The 23,034-nt window shown below is 34.9% G+C and overlaps 1 protein-coding gene across 5 annotated transcripts in view; it reads left to right on the forward strand.

The window, feature by feature from the left end:
- Positions 1–840: 840 nt before the first annotated feature.
- LOC149785220 (uncharacterized) overlaps positions 841–23,034 on the forward strand; it is a 187,261-nt gene continuing 165,067 nt past the window's right edge. For 2 of the 5 annotated variants that reach the window (XM_089979034.1, XM_089979039.1), the window contains exons 1-2: positions 841–1,101; positions 13,067–13,139. In XM_089979034.1, coding sequence (XP_089835160.1) covers positions 1,059–1,101; positions 13,067–13,139 — 116 coding nt within the window. In that variant the 5' untranslated portion in view covers positions 841–1,058. The remainder of the gene's footprint in view (positions 1,102–13,066; positions 13,140–23,034) is intronic. The other 3 variants (XM_089979036.1, XM_089979041.1, XM_089979035.1) reach the window with 2 other exon arrangements.

The following is a 23,034-nucleotide window of genomic DNA, read 5'->3' on the forward strand; positions in this document are numbered from 1 at the left end:
TTGACTGCCAGGGAAGCAAAATGTATACCACCTGTGCAAAAGTGATATTGGTATTTAGATGGAAAACATGAATTTTTGATTCAATATTAAAAAGCATCCACGTCAACATTTTCATTTAACCGATGCTCTCGAAAAGACAAAGTTCTGCAACAATGATAACACGTGTATCAGCAGGCCAATGATATATTGGGGCATCGTGTCGCAGACATGTAGCATGATATCCCACCAAGTCACATTATCCTGACACCAGACCGCCCAGTCCTAACACTAACCCCTTAATGCTGAGACCCTAGAAAAGCAGCTGTTAGTACAATTTTTATAAGTCTTTGGCATTACTGCCCGGGTTTGAACCCGCGACCTCCCGCAACCAGGGCAGACTCTCTAACCGCTAAACCAAGTTACGAAGTTACATACTACGAAAATTTAAGCTTGAAAAAGCTTACGACGTCTAGACCCTCATATTGCGCAGCCACTGCCTTTTTTTTTTAATGGCGCAGCGTCACACTGAAGGTTATATCGTGCCTAAGCATGCAGTGCCCTTTCCATAAGCACACAACGACACTAGTTCTATTATATTATATTATATTATATTATATTATATTATATTACATTACATACGAACGTACGTACGGACGTACATACATACATACATACATACATTCCGTTTTATATCTAAAATAAAATGTTCGACATTTTTAATAAATCTAGATCAAATAATAGATCAACTGCACCCCATAAACCATAACCTAGTTCCGGCAAAATATGAATCATGCAAAACGAAATTACACACCGATAATTTCTGGCGAAATCAGTGCACAGGTGAGTAAAGAAGAGAACCTTTTCATTGTTGGTAGTCGAGCTTTATCCATTAACATATGTCGTGGGTATGATACCTTATGGGAGGTGAATGGAATAGCCAATCACATGGCGTGACGTCAGGGGGCGAAGTATAGTTCAGTGTGAACGTCAATAATAGTGAAGTTAAGTAAAATTTAATCTGTGACAAATAGGTTCGCATGGATTTATAAAATTAAGAAAACGCCGAAAACCCGAAACTTATGGCTGTTGTGGCCGAGGAACAAGCGCTTCACGAGGTTTTGAGTAAGTATATAAACATAAGTTCCAAGGCAATTATGTCGTTTGGAGGCGGTGTTGTGTATCTAAATAAAAAATAGTTGAATCGTCCAATACGAGAATACACAAATGCGAGCGTTTATGCAGACACACATACACGCCTTTTATATTTGAATAAACTGACATGAAATGATACGCTTTATCCTAAATTTCGAAACTGTTACAATTTTGCTGATCCAAATTTTTGTACTTGGTGAGAATCCTTTTTCATTCCCAAAAATATGTACTTTACTTGTGTCATTAGTCAGCAGACGTGACAAGTTGACGTGGTTTTCTCTTAGATTATTTTGTATTATTATAGTTTCACTTATTTCCATTAATTATTTTAATGTCAGTTTTATTTTTAAGTTGATGGAGCAGCAACAACCATGACAACAAACAACAATAATGTAGTATGTGTTGTGATGGATGATAAATGATGAGGTTTTATGTAATAATTAGTATTACAGTCTATAGCTGTATTTACTTCAGGACTCTCAAGGGATAAATTCGACACCTACTAGTACAGCGAATAGCTTTATAACTGCAGGAATCCCAAGGGATAAATTTGACACCTAGTAGTAATATTGATACAGCACAATAAGTAGATGAAATACTGTTAAAAGTATTTAGAGAATTTTAAGCAAATATTTTTTAATTGTGTCCCTTTCCTTTTCCAGTTTTTTTCAGAATTTTCCCTACAGTTTTATTTTGAGTTCAGTAGTTATTCAATGTGGAGTAATGAAACATAATTAAAAAGTGAGAAAATATTTAAATAAACACAGATGATTACGGTAGACAGATTATAATATAAATAATAATCCATGTGAACTTCTGTATAGTGCTACCATCTATACATGCTTACAAGTCAATTCCAACTGCAGATGACATAGCCCCTGATCTGCTGTAACATAATGTTTTGGTAGTTCAGGGCCTATGTTGTTTGTTTAGTTGATTACTCATAACAAAGTGCATAGACCCAGATCTTCAGGCACATTATGACTTGTATGTGCAGAGTGCAACTTGGTAGAAGACTAAATACTTACATTCTGTACGATCTACAATAGTCATCTATCAGTAAGTCTCAGAATATATTTAATTACTGCTTCAATGACTTTTGCAAATTTAGGGATGAAGTACACCCAGATTTAAAATAAATTATGCTTTAATTGTCAGTCAATCAATTAACTAAGATCTATTACATTACATTTTAATTTCGTGGCAAAATTGATGATCTTGTTGATAGCTAAACAAGAAAATGATATTTCAAAAGTATAGCACAGTAATTATCTACATATTTTATAAAAGGACCATATATATATATATATATATATATATATATATATATATATATATATATATATATACTCTTTTAATAGTAAAGTTCTTGCCTCGCTCTAAGATGCCTCAATGAAAGGTAGTCTCATTTACAGAGTGAATTTGTCATGGATCCCATTTAATTATTAATAGAAATATTTTGTAACAAATACCTTAATACAAGGTAACCTTGCCAAAAAGTCAGTCAGTTGTCTGGCCTCCATCGACAGTGTTACGATGAGTGAATACTGTACATATGAAGTTATAAATGAATAATTGTTAATTTCATCAACCTTCATGTGAAGAGTCACTACAATAAATGATTTGCATACATTGTCATTGTTGAGTTCATTCAATTCAAAAGCATGATAGCATGAAAACATTATTAATGGCACAAACATATTAAAAGCTGTTCATAATAATAAAATTTGAATTGGTAAAAACTATAAACATTAATTTTATCAAAATCTCGGAAGTTAATCCTGATAATTTTATTTGACATTTTAATTCTCAACATCAAAGTGAGATTTGTTAGTAGCTTGAGTGGAACTGGTAGGTTTTTAAAATAAACAATTCCATCAGAGCTTTCTGTATTAAACAAGGCTAAATGCATCTATATTTCTGACCTATTTGCCATCGCTTGATGCATCCATTATCTGTAATTAGGGGTATATAATTCAGAGACATGTTTTGCTATCTGTTTTTGGTAGTATGGCCTTAGCTTGTAGGTCTTTGGCAATTCATATTTGTGCGATATTAATCAAAGTGAAATATTATACAAGTACATTATATACAAATAGTGAAAGTAAGCACTTGTTCTGTGAATCACAAAATGCACTTTTTTGTTTTAAAATTTAACCATTCGGAGCAGTTGTTTTTTTATATTTGACCTTGTGCTGGCCAGTTATGTCTGCCTCAGGTTCTTTAAGTTCTTAAACTGGGAGGGTTGATGAAAGGATAACACAAGGTGGCAACTCAGAGAGAAAATCACAAAAATCAATACAGACAATATGTTCAACATTTTTACATGATGGTTTGGATGAAAAGTGAATAATGAGCCAGGCAGGATGTGGGAGAGTAGAAAAAAGTAGTAAAATACAAATATCCTTGTTGCACCTAATTCATCTTCGCAAGCCAAGGGTCCAGTGTGTTAACTTGCCTATAACTTCCTGATTGGTCAGATATTTTATTGCTTTGTCCTAGTGTTATCTGTTGGTTTTTGTGAGTTGCCTCCCTTAGTTTATAATGCCAACTTACCACTAGTGTGTAACAGCGCTGTATTGTACATATGCTGATAATGGTGGAGGCAAATAACTTCAGAATGATACATTTTAAGTTTAACATTGAAAGTATGACTATACCAGAAAAAAGCCATCACATGTGTATTTGAGGGAAAGGACATAATTGTGCAAACGCAGATTGGCAGTGGAACATTGCTTATTTATGAGTCCATTCCAGTCATGTGCTCTCCTTGTCTTGATCATGTAGTAACATTGTTCAGATTTAAACAAATTGATTTTGATTGGATGCAGTGGCTTGCCATTGAATCCAGTGAAAATCATAGACTTAAAGCACTGAAATATCATATCGATTCACCAACATGTAGATAGGTTAACATACCATAACCATGGCTAGTGAAGATGCATCTAGTTAAGATATTTAAGTCATTTCAAATGTTCCTGGTATGGAAAATATGGGATAAGCGTGAGGACTATGTTACAGCTATATTTGCTAAAGACATGTACTTTCACAGCACTAGTATCTTTTAGTGTTTGTAGCTAAGCAGTGAATGGCTTTATTTCATTGGCTAGTCCGAGTGCAAGATTTGACATTTGTCCAGCCACCATAAATTTTGGTCTTCTTTAATAGGAGCCCAGTGTAACAGTCATAATCAGGACAATGTTGCTTATTAAAAGGATCCTCTTATTAAAAGGATCCTGTTTGAATTAGGAAGGAGGCTTGTGTTCCAGCTCATATTTTCTGTGCAAAGAAAAGTAAGCAAAACAAAGCAAAACATAAATGGTAAACTACTGACATTATTGAGCTGGATACATTAAGAAATCTGCTACTTCAGTCTATTATACATCTTGGTAGCTGCCATATTTAAGTTTAAAATAAAAAAGAAATTATGTTTGCTCTGAATGAATAATGGATATATTTCATCTTCTTGGTTGTAAAACCCCCCAGTATTTTCATAGTTTTGTTCACCATTGAAATGAAATATATCCATTATTCACTATATGCAAGCAAATATTCCATCTTTAATTCAAATGATATGGAAGAAAGGATTATACTGAAACTTTCGGCTCAGCAAATCGTAGGTATAACTTAAACATATGTCCCAATGCAGTTTACATATGTTTCCAGTTAATTTCTTATTATAGAGTTGTCTGCACATGTCATAAAGCATGGATAATAAATAGCTATGGTCGGATTGATAATTATTTGATGTCTTTCCTACTGTAATTTGGGATTAAATATGGCTTTTCATGTCAATTAAAATCATGCTGTGTTCAAAGATGGCTTTCTTGGATCCTAACCTAAGTTTGCTCAATCATTTGGAAAAAAAGGCCCACATTTCATCAAAATGTTAACATCTCTTAATTAAATGACTTTGTTGAATATTAGGTCTGTGTAATTTTAAATCAATATGTAAGAGCTGTCTATCATTTAAATCAATATTCATTGAAAAGAATTACCTCTGACCTTAGGATGTAGATCACATGGTCAAATCTTAGTCCAATGTGAGAACATTTCACTTAGAGGACTTACAAGCCCATATGAGAAAGCGAGTTATTTTAACCTTTCTAGTGTTTGTTTCTGAGGTAGAATAGTTTTACACATTCAAATTCCTATGGAGTAATTGTAATTTGTAATGCTGCAAGTACTTGTTTGTTTCATCATTGCCTTCTTTACACAGGCTCAGGTTTCCAAGTTGATATCCATTACTTTCTTTTGTTTGCTCTTGTACTTTGACAATTGCAAACATCCTGGTCTCTCTTCTACAAATCATGCATGTATATTTTTTGCCATGAGGTCATGATTTTGCTGTTAAACATACAGCCAAGCTTGTACACTAATTGGCAGCCAGCTTCCAGAAAGGGCAAAACGAGAGGTTAATTTATTTTTGTGCTATTTCAGTGCTTCTCATTAAGAACACTGTTCTTGAAAGCCATGAAAGTGACCCTTGTTTTAAGTGAGAAATCTTTACACTGAGGGATGATCTCTCTCCTGATTATGCATTCAAAGACAAAAATGTGAAATCTCATTACACTTGTTTTTTTAAAAACCAAGAACCAAAATAAAGTATGGAAAAAAATCAAGTAGTGATTTTTAAGCCAAAGTAAAATAAGAAGCAATGATGAAGTAAGTTTTGACAAATTTAATGGAATCATGTAACTTAAACTGTGCAATAAGAGTGGCAGAAATATATTGAGGAGGTGAAAGTAATTAGAGAATAATACATTTGTTTGAAAATGTAATTATTAGCAGGTGTCCTTTATATTGAGGCTTCTGCCAAAATAGATTTCACTGTAGTTCTGTGTGGAAAAGCAGCATTACTGGAGATTTCGAGCTTACTGGGACATGTACATTATTTCTCACCTGAAAAGACAAGGTAGCCAGATAAATCAATTTGCCAGAAAGAAGAGTGGGGACTTAATAATTAAAGTACATGTGTTCACCAGGACTTTGTACAAATTGGCCTGGACTTGTCATCAAATGTGGGCTTATCAATGGATGAATATGGAATAAGCACAGTTCTTAACATATACAGCACTCCCTTCATTATAACATGATCCCTTTTGTAAGGTTGTTATGTTCATGGATCCCATTTTATTTTATACATGTAGGAGTACAATTTTATCAAATGCCTACTGTATTATTTATGTTAAAATGCCCATATCATAATTTTCAGATATGTAACATTTGTAGAAACATATATGTCATAATCATGTAAAGATGTCATAATATCATGCACAAGGAAGGCATAACAACTGAGGCATTCCAAATGTATTTCAAAGTCATTTCGCTGCACCATTGTGGTTTGGTAAAATAAAATTGTGCGATTAATTAAATCTGACATTTATGCAAATTCCAAATGAAAGTTATGAAACTTTTCATTAAGTTCATTTTAAATAAATGCTCATGTAAGATGCTTGATATATTCTTCATTATAAGGTGGTTTCACTTTAAAGCACTATACTCAGTGCTTTAATGAATAATTGCTGTATATACTATATACCATAGCATGATTATTATATGGGGCCCAGAGTGGCTGAGTGGTCTAAAGCACTGTCCGTTATGGATCACTGCCATCTCACCTCTGCCTGCATGGGTTAGAGTCTCAGATGCAGACAATGTGGGTATGTGAGAAAGTTTGCCAGTAGCTTCTTGTGGGTTGGTGGTTCTTTCTGGGGATTTTCCTGGATTCTTCCTCCACCATTAATACTAGCTGCCATGTATAGCCTATTTTGTGCTGAAAAATGGTTTTAAAGCCTACAAGCAAATCACTTCCTATTATAAGCCCATCCCTCTTTTATACCAGAATCTAAACTTGTGTATAAGTGGGGTCCAAACCATGTAGATCCTGATCTGCTGTTGCATACTGCAAAAAAATACGTGTTTACTATTGCACTGGTTTTAAAAATAGAATATGTGGGTAGGTATTTATAAAAAAAATGTGTGTGTGTGTGATTTTTAATGTAGCTTTGACAATTTTTCAGTCATATAGCTGTGATGTCTGCAGCATGGCAGTTTATAGTGATGTCTAGCACTGGGGCATCATGCTGCAGATACGTAGCATGATGTCCTACCAAGTCACATTATCCTGACACCAGGCGAACCAGTCCTAACACTAACCTGTTAATGCTGAGCACCAAGCAAGGCACCTGTTAATACCATTGTTATAAGTCTTTGGCATGACTTAGCCTGGCTTTAAACCCACGACATCCCACATCCGAGGCAGACTTTCTAACCACTAGGACACCAGAATGGTCCTTTTAAAGTATAACATTTTATATGTTATAATGATTAGTATATATAAATTGCTAAGTACATCTTGTACTGGGCAAAACTGGCTCAGTTAGATGCACAAACCAATTTTGCGAATTTAAAAAGAAATGTTTATATCAAAAAAATTTGCCATGGGGGGATGAGAATGTGCCAGGGTTGTAAATGAAAAACAGGTACAGTAAGCTGACCAGAAACATGGGGGGGGGGGGGCTAAGTTGCTGGCAGAACAGGGTGTTTGTTTTTGTTCTGCTGATTAGTCCTAACAAACTGCATAGACCCATATTTGCCAACAGAGTATATTATAGAAGATCTGGGTCATTTGGATCCAACATGTATGCAGATATATGGTATGAGGTGCCCCTTGGGAGAACATATAGTCTGTGAATCGGTATTAGTACAGGAAGAGTTCAACACAAAGACAATAATATGCCTTCATGATCTAACAGAACTAAAGTATTTCTTGGCAAGCAGATACGTGTCTGTGGTTGTTAAATTCACTGGCAGATCAGGATCTTGAAAGTATAATTATAATTAGCAACACAGTCTGACCCTGGTCTGCTAGCAGGTCTTTGGTCTGCTTTGTTTGCATATAAAATGCTGGTGAAGGCCTAGACTTTAATATAATGTTTGAGGAGGCAAATCCTTTGTAAATATGTACCATGAGACAAAAGGTAAGATGTTGCAAAATCCTCAAAAAGGCATGCAAAACAAAGATAAATGCAAAATGGTTAAATGTTCAAAAAGAAATTGCAAAACGGTAAAATCCTCATAAACAAAGACAAATGCAAAGCAGGATAAAATCCTCAAAAATGGTTCAGTATGAACTGCAGTTTTTTTACAACATACAAGATCTCCTTGACTGGAACATCAACACAGGAAGCATTGCACTGTACAGCAGACAAACAGGTTGTTTCTATTCGACTTCTTTAATTCCAATTGAAAGAGCATATTAAATCTATTATACAGGTCATAGAACAAGCAGGGGCATCACTGATTTGCAAAGACACATGATAACAATTTTAGTTTGCAGCTTTATACACCTAACAATTTTTTTCATATAGTGTACACAAGACAATAAATTTCCAACCCACGTAAGTTATATATGGCATGTATATCAGTCTTTAATGCTCTTGGAGGAAATCGGAGCTGATAATTTGCAGAGTAATTAATGATCATTTAGTGACAAGGACCTTGTCCAGTTGTTCTGAAGCTCTCAAGCAGTCATTGAGACTTTATCTACTTTCCACTCCTCTAAAGTGTTGTTGTCATTGGATTTGAACAAATCTTGTTTTGATTTACACTCTTCAGACAAGCAATTACTTATGGTTAATGAGTTTTAGATATTGTACCTCTACTAAAATTTGGGAGCAGAAATGACTTGTCTCTCCTTTTCATATGAAACTCTTGGACTACAATAAATCAGTTTTGTGTGCTCCCAGTGCTTGCAGAACAGGGATCTTGATTTGGCTAATTGTACATCCATCTGTTCCAAGAAACTTGTTGGCAAGATTGCACTATAACCACTTAATAAAATGTGGATGGCACATTTATATACTCTTTAATAATAATAATAATAATAATAATAATAATGACTTTGTATAGAACCTAATCTTTAGAATCTCTAAGTGCTTTTACGTTAGACAACACCTAAAACATAAAAAACATGTATAATGAGATGATTACAAAAAACAGACACCATGAAATCGGAAAACATAAAACAAGCTGAAAATATTTAAGGTAGGAAACATTATTAGGTCTTTAAGTTTGTTCTCGCAGTTGAGTGTGTGTGGTTCGGATTTTTAACGTAGCTTTAAAAAAAATTGGTCATATCACTACGATGTGTGCATGAGTGTGACAGTTTATAGTGATGTCTAACACTGGAGCATCATGCCGCAGACATGTAGCATGATGTCCCACTCAGTCACATTATCCTGACACCAGGCCAACCAGTACTAACACTAACCTCTTAATGCTGAGCGCCAAGCGAGGCAGCTGTTAGTACCATTTTTTGTAAGTCTTTGGTATGACTTGGCCAGGGATCGAACCCACAACCTCCTGCATCCGAGGCGGACGCTCTAACCACTAGGCCACCGGAGTGGTTTCTCGCAGTCGAAATTGGTGAGTTTAAGAGCGCTCTTGAATGAGATTACTGTATTTTAGTGTCTAAGTTCAGTGGGCAATTTGTTCCACATTGTTAGGCCCTGGTATGCAAAAGAACGTTGTCCATATGACTTCATTTTCATAGAAGGAATAATGAGTATAGGATTGTCAGAAGAGGAGCATAAGTATCTTGCTGGTGTGTACACATGGGTGAGAATGGATAGGTATGTTGGACTGGAGTGAAACGTAGCACAGAGAACAAATTTTGTGTTTGATTCTGGATTGAATGGATAGCCAGTGCAGGGTACAGAGCAAGGGGGGAGGTGTGCTCTGATCGTGGTACTCTCAGGATGATCTGAGCAGCAGGTTTTTTAAAAACTTTTTGAAGTTTCTGGAGTAGATATTGAGATATACCGTATTGTATATACAGTACATGCTTATAAGTTGGGTCCAGCTGTAAATAACATAGACCTTAATCTACCAGCAGATTATGTGTCTAGTGTCTATGTTGTTTGTTCTACTAATCAATCCAAACAAGCTGCTTAGACCCATACTGGTTGGTGCATAATATGACTTCAGATTTGGTTTTCTGCAGTTTGCAGTTGGATCTGACTTATATGTGAGTAATTAAAGTAAATTAAGATGACCTGATTAGATTTTCAGGCTATTGGTCAGTATTGCCATTATCTTAAACAAGATATTTCTATACTGCTGATTAAGATGATGTCTGACATATCAACAAAATGAGTTACAGATTGTGAAGTGTTGACATGAATATGTAGAGATGATGACAAACTGATGTATGTTTTCTTAAGATGGCATGTTGCCGCAATATAACAACTTAAGTATGTAAATAGGTCATTTTGACTGCATATTCATTTCAACACATTGCAGTCAGTAACTTTTGTTGATGTTAAATGATGTCTTGTCCATATATGGTATAGAAAAATCTCGTTGTGGTGATAGAAGCTTTAATACTTCCATATTGTATGCAGTTTTTTGCTTTTTAGACTTTGATTTTTGACCAAAATGTTAATCTTATCAAGCAAATATACAAATCTAGTCACCCAAATGAATCTGACTCCACTTTCCAATGCATAAATCAATGAATGAAATGAGTAGGTTTTGTTTATTTTTATGGTTGAAACCATACATATGTATATAAGTACATACATACAATGTATGTATGCATGCATGAATCCATCCATCCATCCATCCACACACACACACACACACACACACACACACACACACACACACATATAAATAGTTTGGTCTGCTGACCAGAAACACAATTATATTTATTTGCCTAATGCCACAGGTATGTATATTGTCAAGTGTGATTCATTTTGCTGTTTGACTTAATGGGTTATAGTTCAGCCACAAAAAGTAGGAACTAATTTTGCTGTTTGACTTAATGGGTGATAGTTTGGCCCCATACAATAAATAGTACTCATTTCACTGTTTGACTTGAAGGATTATAGTTAGGCCCCATACAGTAGGACTGATTTCACTGTTTGACTTAATGGATTATAGTTTGGCCCCGTACAGTAGGACTGATTTCATGGTTTGACTTGAAGGATTATAGTTTAGCCCCACACAACAGGAATGATTTCACTGTTTGACTTGAAGGGTTATAGTTCAGCCCCTGTGTAACTTTTAAAAATCCAACATTATTATAAACTGCTCAAGACTCAGACATGATCATAATTTGCAAAACACAAATTTCGCAATATGCATGCATGAGAGATGGAGGGATGGTTATCATACACTACTACAATGTAGTATTCTGATTAGTGAAAGTGTCTTCAGCAAGGTATGAACACCTGACTGGCAAATACTGCCTATGGCAGCTGTTTGCAGCCTATGGCATGCATGCCAGTAGTGGCATGCCAGACCCTTTGGGAAAGCACAATATGGTATGAGTTGTAGTTTTGTATTGTATGTACTAAAAATTATAATTAAATTAATAAGATGAGCATGACTTGGCACACAGCACTCTACACTTGAGCAGATCTGGCATGGCAGTTCTAACAGGTTGATGATGCCTGGCCTGAGGTATTCAGTATAATGCACAGTAGCTACCATTGAACCATATCTGGTAGAGAAATGGGCAATTAGCAGGGGAAGTAACTGGGGATCATTTGGGTCAGAAATTAATGATACGAAAAAAGGGAACATTATAGAATGAAACAGGAATTGGGTGCTCCTCTTGTAGAAATGAAATAAAATGAAAAATAAAAATTCAAGGCTTATTGGTATTAGTAACAAAGTTACAGTTGTAAGAAATAAAAATACAGGGAATATTAGTGTTGACAGAGTTCAACATTTTGTTACTCATCCTGAATGGATGCTCATACTATCACAATGAGGTTTTCACTAAAAGACTTCTTATGATTTCTATTTGGTCCTAAATAAAAATGATGGTGATCTGACACCCAATATAGTCACCATTTCATCCATGTTAAAAACCTTGCTATCACATCTTTTATGGAACAGAAATTCTTATTAACTTTGGGGTTTTCACCATAAGACTTCTTATGATGTCCAGTTGGTCTTAAACAAAAATGCTGCAGATCCAATGTCCAATATTGCTGTCATAGCAGCCATCATAAAAATCTTGTTATTGCTATTTCTTTTGAAAGGAAATCATATCTTGTAAAATATTGTTGTCTCTACACCTCTTGAAATGACATGTTATTTCAACATTGGATTTTCACCAGTAGATTTTTTTATGATACCTAGTTGGTCGTAGATGATAATGATGCCATTTGTATAACCAATATGCCAGCCATGACTACTCATTAAAATCATTACCACTACTCCTGCTCGTTGATCATTTTCACGTTTTCATCAAAAGACTCATGATGTCTGCTCTGTCCTAAATAAAAATGGTGCCAAGCTGACATCCAGTATGTGTACCACAACAGCTAATTTGAAAATCTTGTTATCACTAAAGAATATCAGAGATAATTTCAACACTCAACAGCTAAATGGAAGAAATAGTCTTGAATTTCTTTTGGAAAAAATTTCACCCATTAGGATGTCAGTTCCATCAAGGGACTAATGTTTTAGGAGAAGTTGAAAGTGGCAAACATTGTCAGGCAGATAGTATACAGTATGATGAGACTCAGGACAAATGTCAGGCCATGCCGTTAGTTGAGTTCATATGACCTTATGGCAAGGTGAGCTAATAAACCCTTCTTGAGTTCTCTTGCAGGGCAGTATGACCTTGGGCTTTTCTGGTATTTGGAAAAAGCTTTCAGCACAGAATTGTGCCTTATTAGTGTTAAACTTTTTGAAACTGCCTTTATTATAAAATAAATTATGATTTGATGTGATAAAATAGTTATAGAATTGGGAGGACACAATGAATCTGAGATGGTCTTCAAATAAAATTATATGATAATTAACTTGTACATGAGTTTGATTCAGAAGCCATTGACCAAGGGCAGTAGTAGATATTATTCTATTTATATGCAAATTGGTGACCCTTTAAGAATTTGTTTTGTCTTTTGTACAGGTAGAGACCTGTATGGAATTGACAATGAGGCCCTAGACTTTGATTTGGAAAAGTTCATTAATGAGGACAGTATGTAAGTAATATTTTCCTTTCCCATTTTCCTTGTTCATTTCCTTTCCCATTTTCCTTGTTCATTATGCAATTAAACAAGAAAACTGGATATGACTGGAGCCAGAAGATTTGTGCTGATATTCTCAATAGACTTTTTTCTCATTTCCTTTTTATATGTTGACCATAAAGCAGAGTGTAGAATGTTGTGATGCAAATATGTTAATTAATTTGTCCATCTGTCTGTTACCAATTAAGTTTCTGCACAATGAATTGAGTTGTCCACCATCTACGTTTACCAGACATTAGGCCAAGATTACTCTGATTGAAAGAACAAAAATGGTTTCTGCATAATAACTTGATCTGTCCACTGTCTACAGTAATCAAACTTTGTGGTATGCATGCACATAGACTAAATTAGAACCCTATTGATTTTGGAGTCAAAAGATGATGGTTAAGGTCACAGACAAAAAGAAGAAAAAGAGTTTCCAGACATTAACAAGAGTTCACCAGCATCTACAGAACAATACTTTGCAGATATCTTGTACTTAGGAAAAGGAAGAACTGTGTCAGTTTGTGGGTCAAAAGTTCAAAGGTTAAGGTCACAGTTACTGAAAGAAGCAAACTATTTTCTGCACACTATTATTACTTCATAAAATTCCTGAACCATACTTTGAGGCTGGGTTGCACATGGGTTAAAAAAGAAAATCCTTTTTGGGGTCCAAAAACCAAAGTTCAAGGTCACTGTGACTGAAACAGATGCTCTGTCTGCACAATAACTTTAGTTCTCCAGTGTAACAATTACCAAATTCTGTTGAAACCTTACAGTTGGGGTAAGTGAGAAGTCAGTCAGGGTGGGGTATCTAAAGGTCAACAGTCAAGGTCAGTACAAATGGAAAACAAAAAATGAATTCTGCACAAGGCCATTAGTTCTAAACCACAAACCAGGATCAGACTTTGTATATCCATGCACTTGGATAAGAAAGAAGAATATTGTGTTATGCATATTTATATTGTGTACCTAACTGTTGTCATGAGGGTTGTGCCTATCTGATTTTTGTCCTGATTCTAAGAAGTAAACGATATTCACTAAAAGTTGAGTTCAGTGCCTAACCTTGTTTATGAACTTGAACATTCTGGATGTGAACTTGTATACATTGTGATGGAATTTTCAATAAGAAATGACTCTCATCTAGGGAAGTTCATAGCATTATATTTTGTTTTGTTTTCTTAAAGGTTTTAATGCCGTTTCTCAGCACAAGATAGGCTATACATGGCAACCAGTATAATTGGTAGAGGAAGAATTGGTAAAAAACCCAGTAAGAACTACTGGTCCATGGGAAGCTACTGTCAGCTTTCTCACATACCCACATTGGTTGAGCCTGAGATTTGAACCCATAAGGACAGATATGAGATGGCATTGATCAGTAAAGGCAAGCGCTTTAGGTCACTCAGCCACCGGTATATTGGACTTGATAAACAATTATTCATTACTGTTTCATATCAGTCTTTGTGAATCTATGATCAGAGTTTATAGTTTTGTTCAGATATAATTCTAGAAGACTTATATTTTGAAATTATTCATTGGAAGTACAAAGTGCTCATTTACTTTTTTGGGACTAAAATACTACTCTGGAATTATAAAGGACTCATTCAAAGACATTCTGAATTATATCTCTGTGGTACATTGTTGGAGTTCGTTTGGAACATTTTATACTGGTGATAGGACATTTAGGATTATATTTAATTTAATTTACAATACTGTAAGCTCCTCCTAAATTTACACATTGTAACTTTGACAAATTGTTTGTTGAATTCTTCTTCATATCAACCGCTTCGGTGGCCTAGTGGTTAGAGCGTCCGCTTCAGATGCGGGAGGTCGTGGGTTTGAACGCCGGCCGAGTCATACCAAAGACTTATAAAAATGGTGCTGACAGCTGCCTCACTCAGTACTCAGCATTAAGCGGTTAGTATTAGGACTGGTCGGCCTGGTGTCAGGATAGTGTGACTGGGTGGGACATAAACTGCCACACTACAGACATCGTAGCGATTTGACTGAAAAATTGTTAAAGCTACATTGAAAATCCAAATCTCTTTCTCACACACACACTCACACACATGCACACACACACACACACACACACACACACACTTCCTTTCAGTTGCATAGTTTAGACTATATAGTCCAAAGAATTGATTTTTGAGTCAAAAGATTAAAGGTCAAGGCAACTGGTTGAAAATTGAAAATTGCTTCTGTATAAAAAGAGTCAGTTCTCAGCCATGTACAGTTATCTAAGTTTGTGGATGACTTACACTCTGGTGAGAAAGAAATCGTATTGAATTTGGGGTCATTGTTGAATACCATGATATAGTTTATTAAATTGTTATGCCTTTCACCTTATTATTTTTTATACTTATACACCTAGACCGTTGGCCTTGCTGACTAGAGGCTCAGAGCTGTTTAATCTTTTAACTGTCCTCTGTCCTTCTCTGGTGTTAGTAATAATACCATAGGGGGTCACGTGACAGTGACTTGAAGAAAAATGGGTTTTGCATGATAAATTATGTTCTAGACTAGGTTCTTTGTGGATAGCTTGCACATAGTATAAGAACAGTACCTTTAGATTTTGGGGGGCATAAATGTCCAGGTTATGGTAAGACTATAAGACTAATTAGAAAATAGTAGTTTCTGCCCAGTAAAATTAGTTGAAGACCACATACCTTGATTAAAATCATTGGTCAATAATCCCCAGTCAGCCATGCCATATTAGTGTTTTATAGAGGACTGTTGAACATGGGACAGGTGCATGATATAATTCATGGTACTCATGTTTTGATCCACCTATTTTACAGTCAAAAATCTGTTTTTCAGTTGTTACCATAAAGTGGGGGAAGTATATTTTTGCAGATTTACCTGCATATAAATGTAAAACCTTTACTCACATAGTATGAAATAGTTATGTCTCAGGTTGTGGGTAAATGTGTTTTTGGTTTGTGTAAGTGTGCTGGTATGGGTCTTTTACACATTGCATGAATGGGTTTGACATAAATTAGCAATGTGATATCCTGCTGTGCACCTATCCATGTTGTTGCCAAAAGATTTAATACATACAACATTTTGCCAGTTTAGTTGTAAAATCATTTTTTCAGACAAAAGGGATCTAATTCTTTTGAAGGTTAGGTTTCTCTTATTTTTGTGGGGTTATCATGAAATTGACAAATCATTGATTCCACTCATGTGTCAGTTCATTTTTGCATATTGGAAATTACTATAGAGTGCTAATCAATAAAATTGCAGGCTTTCCTGTACTGTTTGTTTATTGTTTTATAGCTGTAGTTCTAACACCTAATATGTAACATTTGCAAATAATAATTACAGAAACTTCACTTTTTGTAAAAGAGCAAAGAGATAAACAAATTTTTTCTTTGAAAGTTCTCTTTAAATAATATTTTCAAAAGAAACACTTTGATTGTACCACTGTATAGAAAATCTTATGCTAATGAGCATGTGTGACTGTGAAAAGAGGTGATTTGTTCATTTTGTATTAGTTATCTGGCACTCCAAGGGTTGAGCTTTTCATCCTGGATTTGGTTTCATCATTGTGCCTCTACAGTATTATTAAATTCATAGTGGTATGTTTCAAAACTTGTACCTACTGAACTTTTTTTATTATGCTGATTTGCTAGGTATCACAACAAAGGGCTTTTAAAGAAATCTTTTTTGCACAAATCTTTCTTGATATTGTAATCCAATATATGCACCTGTTGACATCTGCATAGTACAAGATTTTCTTATTTAGTAAAAACTGCACACAGCTGATTTGCCACTGAGAGTAGCAAAACCTGTAACATTAATTAATATTAATTTTTTTTACTCTAATCATGTAACCACACAAGTTTTATGTTAACTGTCATAATAAAACCCATGCTAAATAACTTTTTTCCAATTGGCAATAAGATCATTTCACGGACTATCTAATTAATTAAAGCATTTTACCATTTGGCAAGATTGTACAATGGTGGATACGTTCTTTTAAGTATTCATTGGTAATGTCTCTTTGCTTTTATATAGTTTTAATAGATATGACATGATGGCATTGTCATGTGACACAGCTGCTGTGCTGGTATTGAATATAAAGGACTATGAATTCTATCTTGATATATTAAAAGTAATTTTTTACACATTTGTTGAAATAGACAATAATGGGTCTATTCATACTATGTAAAAATGGCCACTGCTTAAATATTGAACATCACATTCTCCCCACATCTTTTTAAAAAAGACAGGGGGAACCCCTTCTGTGTGAAACTCCTTTGGAAATCACTACATATTTTTGCAAGACTGCACACAAAATGTATGATATTATGAAAGATGAACTGACAATCAGTGAAATCTTGCAGCTTAGTCATTTGGATCATAAAAACAGGTGGTCAGTAGTTATAACTGAAGTGTTATGATCCTTATTAGCCTCTCACCTGACAATTTTACCAAGTGACAGTTAATTGTGGACATTCTTCCCATAGTTATTAATGCAACCCATTTATGTTGACTACATGGACCTTGTACCAGTGGGAATGATTGCACTGTAACTAGCCAGCCCCTGTTTGTGGATCTCAGATTTTCATATAAGGTTTCCTATTTGATTGTTTTCTGCTTGTATGCACTGTCATGGTGGGTGACACTTAAAATTGTTTATAGGTGGAGAAAATTCTCGATTTGGATATGTCTGATCTAATGGTTCTGTACCACTTCTGACCTGCGGGTTCTCTTCTTCCAGGCTATGTGGTGAGGGGAGCCCTCAGTGGTATAATTTTTAATGATATGGTTGCCTGCTGTAATAACATATATTTATTTCTCCATTATAATAACTCTATATATTACATTTTCTATCTCTTCTATTCTATTAAGGCCCCATCTTGTATCTCTCTCTGTATTTCCTTATCTCTATCTCTCAGTATTTCCCTATCTCTATCTCTCTGTTCTCTCTCAATCTATATGTACCGGTATATATATAGCTTACCAAAATCCACTCCTTTACATAGGAATATGACAGGCTGACTCTTACTAAATGAAGGAGATGATTCCCCCACAGACCATACCATAATCAAATATGCAGATCCAGCATTGAGAAGAATATGACCCAATTACCCAGATTTGTCATTGCCTTCCTGAATTCCACCAACTGTCCCTGATATTGATGTGTTTTCCAAATTCTCCATTTCCAATATCACTCACTTACATGATTTGTCATGATGTTTACATAGAAGAATATGACCCAGTTACCCAGATTTGCCATTGCCTTCCTGAATCCCACCAACTGTCCCTGATATTGATGTGTTTTCCAAATTCTCCATTTCCAATATCACCCACTTACATGATTCGTCATGATGTTTACATAGAAGAATATGACCCAATTACCCAGATTTGCCATTGCCTTCCTGAATCCCACAAACTGTCCCTGATATTGATGTGTTTTCCAAATTCTCCATTTCCAATATCACCCACTTACATGATCTGTCATGATGTTTACATAGAAGAATATGACCCAGTTACCCAGATTTGCCATTGTCTTCCTGAATCTCAAATCCCTGTTTTCCAGATTCTGCCTCCCCTTTGTTGCAAAATAGAAACCCAATACTTGTAACTGTTATTGTGATATTTGCTGCCTATTCAAGCATATCCATTTACTTTTTTTCCCCCACACTTACACCCTTTGGTCATATGTGCCACACCTTCATATTAAATTTGCTCTGCGAATTTCCTATTAACTTAGCTATAGTATAAACATCCTACAGTATTATTATATTTATTAGACATTTTTATATGTAATATCACCTATTTTCAGAGCCAAAAAGATAAGCCTTGTTCTTTGGAAATACTGTATATATATATATATATATATATATATATATATATATATATATATATATATATATATATATATATATACACACACAAATCTCCATTTCCAAACACCATAACAATGACAAGTTGGAGATGGACAGGACAACTCAGTTCACATTCATACAGCAATAATATCATATCTTTAAGTTTATCCATCACAAAATGTGTCCATATTTTCTTTCTTCTTTCGTTTAGTTGAGTACCACTATATACATTTGCATGACTGTAGATTCCCATGTGTACTATAAAGCAAGAAAAGTAGACCTTAAATGAAAGAGACAATGCGGTCATGAATATTTCTAAAATTTCGACAGTTGGAAATAACAAGGACCTTTTTAAACAACTTTGTTTTGTATAGTCCTCTGGTTTCATGAATACATCATGTCTCATTTACTTCCATACACCAAACCTCATATTGTCACTCTTGGCTTGCATTAAGATGGCCTCACAAATGTAAGAACGAAGACTTATCAAGCCAAATGGACAATAGTGTGGGTCTCTTTGTTATTAATATTTGTTTGTTTTCTCATTCCATGCATGTAATTAGGTGGTATTTCATTCTTTTAGAGATTATATACCAGTAGTTTGCATTTGCATTTTCTTTTCCCTCAAAGAATTTTGTCTATATGAAACTCCCTAATTCAGAAATGTCTTGGGCACAAGCTTCTCCATTCTTACATAAATAAATATTGGTTAATTTTCTTATTTTAGCCTCATTTAGGTCAGGAATCCTAGTTCCTTAGCAATACTGATATATTTGGGATCAGTGTCCTGGACCCAAAGTCTGCTGTGGTGCCTGATGCTGGGAGGCTACCATCTGTTAAAGTTATTTCAGCAATAGAGAGCTGATTTAAATCCTGACAGAACTGTCATTATCCACTTCTGCATAACATTAGAAAATAACTGTTGAGCCACCTGTGTTCAATTTGTCAGAGAGGTTACTAAATACAGCAACAGGAAAAACTTCTTTCACTAATTTTTGACATTCATACCACTGATATACCACCCTGCATCTCTATGCAGTGAAAACTCCTGTGTAAATGGTAAGCTAAATAGGGTTTCTAATACACTAAATTTGATCTGAATTTTTTACTTCCTCCACAACCTACAGATACAAAACCATACCATATTCAATAGGTGCAAACTTTCATAATTAGGAACATGTAGTCATGATTACATGATTAAGCTGTTAAATTGTCTAGTTAATTAATTTAAACAGATTTTGATGATTTGTTTTAGTCTAAATGTCAAGTCCATTATAGGATTAGTAAATAATGACAAAGATGAAAACCAATATCCTTCTATGCTTGAAATTACAGACACATCACATGTGAATGAAAGGGTGATTTGCAAAGTTACAGTATCTCAGTTACATAAGACTGATCAGCCATAAAATGTTGCTTTCATTTAATAAAGTTGTAGAACAAAAAATACAATATAATATTTTTATCCCGTTAAAGTATACATGTCATTAAAAGAGATTACTCGTGTACTCCTACATGTATTAACATTTTGAACAATTGAGCAAAACTTATAACTGTATAACAAAAGGTAAGTAAAATGTGCTCTTAGTAACTTATTATAATCGATTATAAGTTTGTTAAGTGGAATTGATTATGAAATTCTGACTGATTTCCATTGCTAGATCTTACACATTTATAATAGAGCAACATATATTTTTGTCCTTTCTCAATGTCCATCATTTGTTTTCTTGCCCTTAGATCAGCTGAACTTGACTGGTCAGTAAGTTAGTCAGGAGGTGGGTCATTTCAAGATAAAATATCTGATTGGCCAGGCTTTTAATTGAGCTCTGGTACCCAGAGTACCCAGAGTCCTGCATCCATCAATTTTCATTAGCTCAGCTGTTGGTAACAAATTGTCTCAGCTTCAGCTAACATTGTCACCGACTCATAGTATGAACTTGTTGGCTTTGGTCCCGAATCTCAGGAATTAAGTATCATTAACCCGATACACAAACATTGAAACTAATGCACAAAATTAGATGCTAATAAATTCCTGGGTTACCCTGCTTTTGCATACCTATGGTGGGAGATATATTTGGGACTTCTTAAAAATTGAGACCGCAATTGATAACAAATATATATTTTTTTGTATGCATATTTGCAACAACAGTGAAAACTGCAACAGTGTTTCCCTTTCATAAGGCCCAAATTTATGGTTTGAAAGTTAGCCTTATAAAAGAGGTAGCCTCTCATGAGGGGTACAGACTGGGTAAATTACACTATTATGGTACTGATACTCCTTTTATTTGCTTCAAATTTATGTTCTGAGAGTACTGACATAAGCTAGTGTACTTTTATCCTCTAGCTCTTTTTGCATCTTCATGTCATAGAATAATGAAGTGACTATAATGGGTATTTACCTACCAGTTTAATGTTCTCACTTATTTACATACTGGATGTGCAGCATTCACTCTGCTTTTTACAAATTACTGCAAAAAATGTCATTGTTCATTCCTATATATTTGTATTATTGTGTGTACTCTTCAGAACATGGAGGAAATAAAAATATGAATCAATCAGTTATGCAAGTTTGCCTTAAAAGAGGGGTGGCCCCTTTTTAAAACATTAACCCCTGGAGCTTTTTGTCATTTTCGCCTGAAAATCGAGTAGGAAACACATTTTTGAAAGTTATTTCTGAATAGACTCGAAAACACCAAATCCCTGGTCATCTTTCAATAACATACTGCCTAGTGGTATTAGAAACATCGGTTTTCATTGGCTATTTGACTTGCGCTTGAGCAGAAGGGTGAAAGTTGGAGTTATTTTTTTTATTTTATTTTTTTGCTAAACGAAGCCATTATTTTTGTATGGAGACCACTCTTTAGTCCAACTGCCCATCTTATCCTACTTTTTGCAAAGGCTAATCTGTCTGTTTGCAGTTCATACCAGTTTGCCTTAGATCTGAGACCAAAAAGTCTAAAATCCTGACACAAAATCGGATTCCGACCACGGGCGAATTTTGGGTAAAAAAAAGTCATGTCCAAAAAATGATTTTTTTATCTGTATTTTGTAGTGCAACTTGATAATCCAGATTATTTGGTATCATTGTAGAGCTACATCGGTCTACCTTTCTATAATACCACCCACTTTAGTGTATCATGCATGACCATGATGCTACAGAGCTCGGCAGTAGGCTACTACCTCCTGCCCCGTTAAGTCGTCACTAGGGGTTAATGTGCTAACAGGGGCCTCAAAAATCAAGGTGAATCACTATACCATGCAAAAAAAGTGCATTCATGGTAGTCAGAGTGATAGAATGTATAAACCAACATTAGAGTTGATGCAGACCAGAGTGGAGTACTTTTATTGCAGTTTTCTTATCCTAAGATAGTTCTTTCCATGAGTGATGATCATGCTTCTGTTGGATTAAAGGTTAAGTATTTACCAGTTAGTGACTTTTTGTTGCAGAAAGAAACCTAGGAGCCGTCAAGGACGTGTTTAAAATTCTGGTACCAGCTTTTGTGATCTCCTCTTCAAAATGTAGTAAAGAGAGATAACAATCCAGTTAAATGCGGATGCTTTTTATTGTCAACATGATATTCTTATGGTGGCTGAGTTTCAAGAGCAAAAATAATTGGGCACACCATTTTAATAGATTTTTAAGGACTTACAAAATGGTTTATGAGTATGAAAATTGAAGTGCCTTGGAAACAATGAGAAAAACACAAATTCGCCATGAATATGATTTATGGGGCATTTGCTTCTTTTGCCGTGCCAGTTTTCTCTTTTGTAAGGTATGAGTAGCGTCTGGTAATGAAATTCAGTGTTTGCTTTATGAAAGGTGGCACACAAATATTGGGCTTAGTTTCACAAAATTATTGGTGTGAAATTTTCTTGAACGTGAGACTGACTTTGTTTTTTCCCCTCAAATTTAGTCATTAAACATGTCCACTGCTGGCCAGTTTATGTTTTCTACACAAATTATGATGTAATCAGTGATTTGCTATATAGGCATTGCATGATCCATTAGAGCTAGGTAGCACAGCTTTAAG

This window comes from Sinohyriopsis cumingii, chromosome 13 (assembly GCF_028554795.1).
Source record: "Sinohyriopsis cumingii isolate HCF-2022 chromosome 13, ASM2855479v2, whole genome shotgun sequence".
In the NCBI taxonomy this organism is placed as follows: domain Eukaryota; kingdom Metazoa; phylum Mollusca; class Bivalvia; order Unionida; family Unionidae; genus Sinohyriopsis; species Sinohyriopsis cumingii.